The sequence below is a fragment of the Hypomesus transpacificus genome, chromosome 9, assembly GCF_021917145.1.
Source record: "Hypomesus transpacificus isolate Combined female chromosome 9, fHypTra1, whole genome shotgun sequence".
In the NCBI taxonomy this organism is placed as follows: domain Eukaryota; kingdom Metazoa; phylum Chordata; class Actinopteri; order Osmeriformes; family Osmeridae; genus Hypomesus; species Hypomesus transpacificus.
In genome coordinates, this window is record NC_061068.1 from 2,970,863 (window position 1) to 2,982,103 (window position 11,241).

The 11,241-nt window shown below is 46.9% G+C and overlaps 1 protein-coding gene across 1 annotated transcript; it reads right to left on the bottom strand.

Moving 5' to 3' along the window:
• Positions 1-444: 444 nt before the first annotated feature.
• On the bottom strand, positions 445-11,000 carry padi2 (peptidyl arginine deiminase, type II). Its single transcript, XM_047024795.1, is given in 16 exon segments — positions 445-700; positions 996-1,127; positions 1,250-1,329; positions 1,434-1,527; positions 1,735-1,882; positions 1,995-2,146; positions 2,335-2,442; positions 3,165-3,276; positions 3,456-3,559; positions 3,712-3,902; positions 4,142-4,294; positions 4,741-4,858; positions 6,297-6,358; positions 6,615-6,684; positions 8,058-8,220; positions 10,296-11,000. Coding segments are annotated over 16 exon segments (2,016 nt in total). The 5' UTR covers positions 10,391-11,000; the 3' UTR covers positions 445-466.
• Between the last annotated feature and the right edge of the window lie 241 nt (positions 11,001-11,241).

Below are 11,241 nucleotides of genomic sequence, written 5' to 3' on the forward strand. Positions count from 1 at the left end.
TGTCCCTGTGCTCCAGAGAGGAACCCAGGCATACAACCATCTTGCAACGTGCTTCATTTTGGATGATTGTATTTCCCTTCTCGTTTAAATCCCTGCTTAAGCGCTCATTCAGATGTGTTGTTTGTAAATATTGCTTTACACCCTTTTGTAAATGAAGCCAAGAAAAATAAAAGACTTAAGTGAGTGCAGATGAAACTCAAGTGTGATTATTGACTTTAACATTTTAACTACGATTCTTATCAGTATTCCTATACCCTCGAACACCTCCTCTAACACCCCCCTTTCCTCCTTCTCTATGTGTGTCAGGGCTCCTGCACCCCCCCCCCCAGGCCCCCCTCCTGCACCCCCCCCCCCCAGGCCCCCCTCCCCCAGGCCCCCCTCCCCCAGGCCCCCCTCCCCCAGGCCCCCCTCCTGCACCCCCTCCCCCAGGCCCCCCTCCTGCACCCCCCTCCCCCAGGCCCCCCTCCTACATGTGCAGGTGCCACCACCTGAAGGTGAAGGCCTCCCTGCGCACGTTGGAGCCACAGTGCACCTCTCCCAGCAGCTGGTGGTAGGTGGAGAAGTCGTCTATAAAGGTGCAGCTCAGCCCCAGCGGCTCCATCAGACGGGTCATCTCCACCTCCAGCACGCAGCGGCCCTCCACCCGGGGCCCGAAGGGCTTGGGGACCCCCAGGGTCCTCCCCAGCACCAGCATGTTCACCTGGGGTGGGGAGGGGGAGGTAGGAGTGTGTGTGTGTGTGGTTTATGGTGTAGAGGGGGAGAGTGAGAGGGGAGGCAGAAGAGTTGGTGTGTGAGTGGGGGGGTTAGGTGGAGGGGGTGAGGGGGAGGTGAGAGTGGTGATGGAGGGGGTGAGAGAGAAGGGAGGGTGGTAGGTTAGGTTTATCAGATTAGCGTTTTGGCTCATGAGACAGTTGTGGCAACTTTGTGCATTTGATATATTCTCAGCTACAGTGTCAGTCAGCCAGACCAGCAGGGGGCAGTGTGTGCAGAGGTACCATGTCTGGGTAGAAGGCTGCTGCACGGCCATCCTCCTCGTCCAGTCTGAACAGGATGGGCAGGTCGATGATGTCTTCATCTTCCAGACCCAGCTCTCTCTTCAGAACATCTCGGTTCCAGTCAATGCAGCCCTGTGAGGGTGTGGAGGCATCACCATGGTCAGAAGAAAAAGCATCTTAGTCTGAACCCTAGTCCCAGCTCTAGTCCACAGAGTCCAGGTGATCTGTACTGCACCAGAGACCAGGACGCTCACCTGGACAAAGTTATTGTCTGCTTGCAGTTTCTCATCTTCCAGAATCTCATCCACTTTGATCTCATGTTTTTCTCCCAGACCTGCAAGAGACACACACACACACACAGTAGGTGTTGGATGAGACACACACACACAGTATGTGTTGGATGAGATGGTGGGAGGGAGACGAGAGGAGCAGCAGTACCGTCGAACATGTTGGCCTGTCCGTGTCCGTGGACCTGTAGGCGTCTGAACACCTTATAGCCTGCTTCAGGACTGGCCAAGAGCAGGCGGAAACCCTGCGCGCACACACACACACACACACGTGTTGGATGAGACACACATACAGACAGAGCATCAGGTATCAGTGAAGTCAGTCCTTTAATGAAAGGTAACCTATTTGTATATTACTATAACATTCCATGTTTGCATTATTACATCTATCAAACACTAGCCGTACTAATGTGTGTCCATTCAGACAGGAGCAAGTGACTCGAGATGTTTACCTTCCTGTCAGGAGCGGGAACAAAGGTCATGAACTCGTCCACATGACCCACCGTGAGCCAATCAGAGTACAGCGCAATGGGTTCCTGGACCTTCTGAGCCCACAGGAAGTCCTGAACCACCCTTGTCATGTTGCGACCCTGGGTCGTCCTGCACACACGCACGCACAGAGGAGAGGGAGAAATGATCCCACAGTGTTAGTGATGGGAGACACTGTGTGTGTGTGGGTGCGGTCCAACGGAGGGGTGTGTGAGGTCCTCACGTAGGGAAGGCCACTCCGATGATGATCCTCCCCAGGGGGTATTCCTTCCCGTTCACTGTCACAGGAGGGCTCACCTCCAGGTTCCCAAACGAGTCCAGGCTGGTCACCTCCTCAGAGTTAGCCAGGCGCGACACATAGCCAAAGTCTGGGCCCTGCAGGGAGATTCATGTAGGGCAGCGATGTGGGGTTAGTGATGTGGGGTTAGGGTCAATGATGTGGGGTTAGGGTCAATGATGTGGGGTAAGGGTCAATGATGTGGGGTTAGTGATGTAGGGTTAGGGTCAGTGATGTAGGGTTAGGGTCAGTGATGTAGGGTTAGGGTCAGGGATGTAGGTCTCACCAGCAGTTCGTCGAAGGGGAAGTCCTGCAGGCCTCTGTCCCGAGGAGAGTCCAGCACCACTGGGAAGCGCTGGTGAGGAGAGTCTATGTAGCCAAACTCCATCTCATCCTGGACAGGAGAACATCATGCCAGCTCACTGAATGTCGAAAATGACCAGTGACACCACATTATCAGAGAGTAGATGGACTACAGAGATGACCAGTAACACCACATTATCAGAGAGTAGATGGACTACAGAGATGGGAAGTAACAAAGTACTAATACTTTGTTCCTGTACTTAAGTTTTTCTGGTATCAGTACATTTACTTCACTATTTATTTTTCAAGCCAGGCTCGTTACTTTAGTTTTAATCTGTATTTGGTGGCATGATCTATATTATTTGTTGTCATTTTAAAGAAAAGTTTCTACCAAAGTTTTTGCTTATTGAAGAATACTTGATGGGGACTCTACTGCACTGTACTCTACTGAACTGTACTCTACTGAACTCGACTGCACTCGACTCTACTGAACTCTAGTACTCTGCTGCTTTACTCTATTCAGTTTCACTCACTGTGTTTAAAGGAGGCTGGTCCATGAAAGGTTGAAATTATTTTTTCTAAAAAGGTTTTTGAGAAGAAAAAAAATCTAAAAGTTATTGAAAGAAGATTTTCTAAAAACCTTTTTGAAAGAAAATGTTCAATTGTTTTTGTTAAAGAAAGTGTGCCCTCTTTTTTTTAAACAAAGTCACCTTAAAACATGCCTAGTGTTAAAGCAGCTCTACATGTTAAGAACTCCTCTGTAGATAGCATGTTGATTGAAATCTCTTGTGTCTAATGAGTCCATCTCCTTACCTGCATCCAGCGGTCTCCTCTGTTCTTGAACTCACTACAGATCTTCAGCTTGCAGCCATAGTCCTGGACCAGCTTTCTCACTGCCTTCACAAACTGGGCATTGTCAGAGGTGCTGGGGTCACATACACACACCATCACACACACACCATCATACACACACACCATCACACACAGTACTGGTGTTAGACAGGAGCCACCAGGATGGTTCCAAACAGTAACATCATCAGTGCTAGTATTCTTTCCCATCGATACTGCTATCCTAATGGGGTCCTCCTCCACACACTGTCTCACCTGCAGACAAACACCTCGACAGGTTTGAGGGTGTTGGGGGTCATGATTCAGGGAGCCACCCTGAACACAACTCGGTCTGTGAAGATGGGCGTCTCAGGACAGCCCTGCAAGCAGTCACACATGGGTCACAGAGAGAGAGAGACAGAGAGAGAGAGAGAGAGAGAGAGAGAGAGAGAGAGAGAGAGGGTAGATCAGGTAGACAGGTGGATAGACAGACACACAGGCAGACAAACAGATGGACCAGATAGACAGAAACCTTGGAGCTGGGTTCTAACAAACTGAGGTTGATCTGGACGAGTCCATCAAAGTCACTGTCGGGGAACCGGAGGCCCTCCACGTAGAACTTGCTCTCTGAGTTCCCTCCACGGTAAGGAACCTCCTGAGAGAGAACCTCCTTGCCCACAACTAGAGGGTAGTCCTTCACAAAGGAACTGTAGAACAGGTTCACTGCAATGACAGGTAATGATGTCGATTCAGCCCAAGCAGCAACCACAACATACAGCCCCTTTCATTGATTTCATTGACATTAATCTATCGACTACATTTCATTGTCAATAGATAAAATTACAATTTTGCCTTGTCTACACTCCATTACCCATTAGGACAAAGTATAAACCAGAAGTCCATGGACCTACAGTCTGAAGTGGCATCCAAGCCCTGCGTCTGTGTTGAGGCTGAATACTCACTCAGGCTGTGGTGGACGTCCTCGGTGGACCTGGTCCTGAAGACGCGCAGGCTGCAGGCGTCCCTCTGGGAGACGTGCAGGGCCAGCTTGTAGCCTTCTGGCAGGCTGGGGGGGCCTCGGATCCGCAGCAACATCGGAGACATGTCCTTCAGATCTGGAGGAGACAACAGACAAGTCCTTCAGATCTGGAGGAGACAACAGACATATCCTTCAGATCTGGAGGAGACAACAGAGACATATCCTTCAGATCTGGAGGAGACAACAGAGACATGTCCTTCAGATCTGGAGGAGACAACAGGGACATATCCTTCAGATCTGGAGGGGACAACAGAGACATGTCCTTCAGATCTGGAGGGGACAACAGAGACATGTCCTTCAGATCTGGAGGGGACAACATACATGTCCTTCAGATCTGGAGGGGACAACAGAGACATGTCCTTCAGATCTGGAGGGGACAACAGAGACATGTCCTTTAGATCTGGAGGAGACAACAGAGACATGTCCTTCAGATCTGGAGGAGACAACAGAGACATGTCCTCCAGGTACTCAACTCTGCAGGACTGACCCACCCGAGGAGGTGTCTGTTATTGTCATGGTTACCTGACACTCTGGTGACATCCTTTTGCTCGCTGTCCACTCTCTTCCCATAGGTGCGTTCAGAGTCACAGTTGACCAACAGGATGGCTCCCTGGCCGTCCGGGCCCCAAGTCCAGGATCCCTGAGGTGAGGAGGGTCTGTTCTCTGTCACTGAGCAACTGGATCAAATATCACCTCAGCACACAGCTTTGGCATTAACTGGATCAAATATCACCTCAGCACACAGCTTTGGCATTAACTGGATCAAATATCACCTCAGCACTCAGCTTTGGCATTAACTGGATCAAATATCACCTCAGCACACAGCTTTGGCATTAACTGGATCAAATATCACCTCAGCACTCAGCTTTGGCATTAACTGGATCAAATATCACCTCAGCACACAGCTTTGGCATTAACTGGATCAAATATCACCTCAGCACACAGCTTTGGCATTAACTGGATCAAATATCACCTCAGCACTCAGCTTTGGCATTAACTGGATCAAATATCACCTCAGCACACAGCTTTGGCATTAACTGGATCAAATATCACCTCAGCACTCAGCTTTGGCATTAACTGGATCAAATATCACCTCAGCACTCAGCTTTGGCATTAACTGGATCAAATATCACCTCAGCACACAGCTTTGGCATTAACAGGATCAAATATCACCTCAGCACTCAGCTTTGGCATTAACTGGATCAAATATCACCTCAGCACACAGCTTTGGCATTAACTGGATCAAATATCACCTCAGCACTCAGCTTTGGCATTAACTGGATCAAATATCACCTCAGCACTCAGCTTTGGCATTAACTGGATCAAATATCACCTCAGCACACAGCTTTGGCATTAACTGGATCAAATATCACCTCAGCACTCAGCTTTGGCATTAACTGGATCAAATATCACCTCAGCACTCAGCTTTGGCATTAACTGGATCAAATATCACCTCAGCACACAGCTTTGGCATTAACTGGATCAAATATCACCTCAGCACACAGCTTTGGCATTAACTGGATCAAATATCACCTCAGCACACAGCTTTGGCATTAACTGGATCAAATATCACCTCAGCACACAGCTTTGGCATTAACTGGATCAAATATCACCTCAGCACACAGCTTTGGCATTAACTGGATCAAATATCACCTCAGCACACAGCTTTGGCATTAACTGGTCATGTTCATCTCTGAGGGACTTTCAAAAGTATTATAACCTGAAGAAAAATGTTCAGATCAAATATTTAAGCAGAAAAATGTCTCTGGTCACTGAAGTTGAAAGCTGAAGATTACTGGTTGATTTTCAGTTGTTTGTTATACTTAGTTCTATTTCATTTTCATTCTGTGTTTGGAAGTCTCTTATTGCACTGCAGGGTTTTTAATGGCCAAAACATGATCACGCTTTTTAACTGTATTTATCTTTTTAGTGACTGTACATCTTTAGCATGATAGCATGTTAGCATGACCTCTATCTCATTCATCTGTCTTTGTGTTTCCTCATGTACGTGTGTTTGTGTTTGTGTGTGCATGTCTCCCGTGAGCTGTTTGAGAAGGACCACATCAGCACCAGTTCACCTTGTTAGGGTTGTTCCTCTCCACCTCGCCGTCCCTATCAGCATCCACGTCCAGAGAGATCTCTGAAAGAAACAACCAATCAGCTGTCAGCATCCACGTCTAGAGAGATCTCTGAAAGAAACAACCAATCAGCTGTCAGCATCCACATCCAGAAAGATCTCTGGAAGAAACACACGTGCCCAATCACCTCACATCATATCAAGGTTAGCCTCCATTCCCAGATAAGTAATATCAATACAGTACTAAAGTCCACACAATATATATTCAGAGGAGTATCTATGTGCGGTCGGATTGAAAGGAGGTTCAAGTGACACATACCAACTGAGGTCAGGTGCAGGACAGCTTTGGCCAGGACCTCGCTGTTTTTCCCATAGTACATGACAGACAGCTGAAAAACAAGAGTCATTTACATGAACAGATCACTCTGGTTCCTAATTGACTCACACAAATCTGAATCAAGAGTCAATCAAGTGGACCTCTGCGAAACCTGCAGATCTGTTCCACCAGTCCTACTCACGTTTATGAATCAAACCATCCGAAGGGAACATATTCAGTTGCAGAATGTTAATACTGTTGTATTAATACTCCCCTCTGGCAGAAGGCTGCAGTCCATCAGGACCAAAACCTCACGCCATAAGACCAGTTTCTTTCCATCTGCTACTGGCCTCTTCAACAAGGCCAAGGACTCCCACTGACATTCATTCATTTATTTAACTATTATAAGTCCATCTAATGGCATGCATAAGCCACCTTCTCAGTATCCGATTGCACCATGTTGACCACTCAATTGTTATTCTTATTTTTATATATATTTTATATTTAAATTGTTGTATTCTTAGATTGTTTAGTTCTTAGAAATAGTTTAACTTTGGTACTTTCACTTCATTTAAGATTCGTTTATGTTTAGTGTTTTGCACCTCCCTGCCACAGTAAATTCCGTGTTTGTATAACATACATGGCAAATAAACCTGATTCTGATTCTTATGTACCCTTATCTTCCTGAGTTGAGGCTGACTCACTAAGTATGTTGCTGTGTGTTTGCTATGAAAGCAACAGAGTTGTGTTTAAACTGTCTGATTAGAGAGCACAGACAGATAAGAAGAGAAGACTGACATGTTGAGACTAGTGGAGTGAGGAGCGAAGCTTCCAGTGAAGCTGTTTTAAAAGATCTACAAGGCTTCAAGATGTTGTACTTTGTACCACTCGATACCAAGCCTGAAAACACACAGACAAGGTACAGGAAGTCCCCAGGTAACCTTTACTTAGCACCTGTATACACACACCTGGCATACTGGAGTCAGGTACATTTCTTAGACACCTAGTCTCAATTTCTAGGTCACAGGTTAAACAGGTAAACACACACTGTACTTTTCTCTAGAATCCCAGGAAGGCCTTACTAACACTGTACTAAGCTGTGAATTTAAATGGCCTGGATTTGTAGAATACTAGTTGGTTTCCGTTCCTTTCAATGACATTCAAGGCATCATAAATTATCACCATCAATTATCATAATTGATTTTGTGCAGGCATGTTCAGACAGGGAGATCCAGTTCAGAGAGGATCATTTGAATATAAAACTCAAGATATAAATCTAGATGTTTGACAAGATCTTCTGAATTACCCTCAGAGAAAAAAAGTTGACAGTTTAATTGAATTATTTCACCCTCAGCGTTTCTGAGGAGAAAATGACTAAAATCTACTTTGTTGTAGATCTTCCCTCCCGTCCCTTCTGGGCAGCGTCCTGGCAGGGAGGTGGGCTACCTTGCTGTCGTTCACAGCCTCGCTGGGGGAGTCCATGCAGAACACCAACACAGAGCTGGTCCTGAGGGGGGCGGGGCCAGTGTCTGAGGGGCAGGGGCTTATCCTCATCTGCAGCTTGGGGCTGCATTTCACCGAGAAGAACCTGGAGCTGGGAGGAGCACTCCTATTGGAGGAGCACACACATACACACAATGTTTGTCCTCAGAAGAGCAGCGTTAAAAACTACTAACAAAAACACACAATGTCACATTACAGACAATATCAAAGCATATACACTGAATGTCCTGCAAACACCCATGTAAGTTCAGTAATGGGAATTATAAACTGACCTCTCGTTGTTAATCAACTGCATGAAGTGTGCGTGCATGTGTGTGTACATTCGTGTATGCGTGTAATCACTACAAGTTCACCATCTTCTATTTTCAGGACCAACAGATGTCCGGGCCAGTTACTAAGTTACAGGGCAGCTATGTTGCAGGATGTTTGGCTACTTTATAAACACCTCTTACTGTGAGTCAGTGACACGTTACAAGAGAATCATCCAAGCTGCATTGGGCTGTATATTTAGTAACATAACCATAATCAAGCCTATTCCCACACAGTCAGGAGTGATGCGGAACTACCGCAGGGGGAATACACCCATCTCACTCTCAAGGCTGGTGTACACACCCCTCTCAGGGTTAGGGTTACAGGTCCAGGTACACGTACAGGTCCAGGCTTGTTAATATTGGTTATCCTCGCTCCCCTCATGCTTTCCTTTCGGTCTGATTTAAGATTCTAATTTCCTAATTTCCTAATTTCTAAGTGATTCCTCCTAATCCCATATGAGGTCAGGTGATTTGAACTTTGTGAAAGAGGATCTGATTCACGGCAGCAGCACAAGCTTTCTGTAGAAGAGGTGTCACAAAGGAGGATCCTGTTTCAGGGCCCAATGTGTCGACACCCAGAAGCCTTGCTTCATCTGAAGCTTGTCTGACAACACCTTCAGCTGGGCTCCTGTACGAGACATGGACAAGTCCTGCCACACCAGGCTGCATGTCTGCTCCACACTGTATCCAGTGGTGGTCCAGTCTAGTCCAGCACACCTGGCTGATGGAACTCTCCTGTACCTACCTCCTCCTCCTACTAGTGGGAAGTAGTGTTGTCTGGTATGTAGTAAGATAGTCTAGTAGGAGTATGGTTGTTTATATAAAGTAGTGTAGTATGAAGTAGTGCAGTCTAGTTAGAAGTAGTACAGTATAGTATTCAGTAGAGTGTATCAGTCCACCTGACCTGTAGCCAGTTGACCCAGTACTCTCTTTGCCAACCTACAGGATGTGGTCGACAGTGAAAGAGGTAGTTAACTATTTCTTTATAGAATGGATGTATAGATTAGATGTAAGTGAGCTCAAACTAAGCTGAAAAAAACCCTGCTGAAATGTGCTTATTCTCTGAAGAAAGTTGTTTGGCGAAACACAGGTCATCAGTTTAGCCTCAGTCTCCACCCTTCAGCCCCACCACCCTGGCAGCACTAGATTTGCTCCACCCTGCAGCACTAGATCTGCTCCACCCTGGCAGCACGAGATCTGCTCCACCCTGGCAGCACTAGATCTGCTCCACCCTGGCAGGCCTAGATCTGCTCCACCCTGGCAGCACTAGATCTGCTCCACCCTGGCAGCAGTAGATCTGCTCCACCCTGCAGCACTAGATCTGCTCCACCCTGTAGCACTAGATCTGTGTCCTGGCCCGGCAGTGACTGACCGCATCATGTGTTCAAGTCTCTGGGACGACAAAGAGGGTCTGTCCAGAGATGAGGGTGCAGAGACAGCCTCCGCTGGTAACCATGGAATCCACCTCCTCAGTTGGACCCTGGCATGTGATGACACCCTGACACAGCATTCTCTCTCTCTTTGCTGCCCTCAGCACTCACTCAGCACCCTAGGACTCCATTTGAATGACTTGATGATTTAAGTAATTAAAATGAAACATGATAGATTTGTTCCCCTCAAGTCAAATGACCCTGATGACTAATTATGTTACCAGAAAGATGACAAACAAATTTGTCTTTGATTAAATAGTATAAATACATAATATGAACTTTATGAATTTAACAGCAGACTTAATATTACATTGAAATCAACAGCACAAAATTGTATTTCAAAAGTGTTGAAGTCGAATTCAAAAGTTTCAATTAATAAGCATAAGTAACGTTACCAACAACTCTATTCATATAGCCTACTGTATTGTCGCCTACAGTACCTGTTTATGTTCACGGTGACTTCCGTCCCAATAACATATGTAACACTCGTGGTTTTTCCATATTCAATTCTTAGCGTCCGCGACTGTGGCTGCATGGTTATCTGCTAAGAGTCCTACTGTAACAGTACTCCGTTCTGCTCCGTCCTGGCGGACACACAGGAAGCTGCTGCACCAGCTGATCACGAGCAGGTGAAAGCTAGTGAGATGGTGATTGGTCGCAAGTTAAGAAGCCTAGAGCTCTCGCGCTGTTCTGCGCTGCAAGTCCTTTAGGCTGCGTGTCCCGATGTAGTGGACATGCAGGGTACCGTGCTGCCTCGAGCTTGTGTAACGGAGCGTGAAACTCGCTCCTCAGGTATGTAACAGGACACCCGCACCATAGAAGAGCTAGCTTTTCTTTGGCGTAGCTGGTAGTGGTCACGCTTGGCAAGTCGGAGGTCGTGCATTCGAGCCCAGTAAGTGGCGAACGAGCCTTGTCGTGACGGAGCGTGGCTACAGCTGTTACATACCCGTCACACATTTGGTGTCAGTCTAAGATAGGAATGAAGCCTCGGGATGGGCAGGTGTCGCTGTTTGGGGGAATATGGCTACGCGTGACAAAGCACTACGTATGCTAAAGAAACAACAAACAAATCTGGAAATTGAAAGGAGCCAGTACTTTTAAATAATAAAACAAAATACAGACAACCGCGAACAGATTCTTGAGACTGAACCGACTAGCCGTCTCCCTCCCTCCCCCTCCCGACTTACCTGTACAGGTTAATCTTCAGCGTGGTGCCGGCGATGTGAACAGCGCGGTCGGGTTTTGTGATGTCAAGACGGAGAGTTCGATGCATTGGCCTATATTTTTTTTCAGCAACCTGTTTTTTAGCATTCTGAATAACTTCCGGGAGCACGCTCCTTTGAACCTGCTTCTGAGTACAATTCATGTTTTTACCTGGGTTCGGCT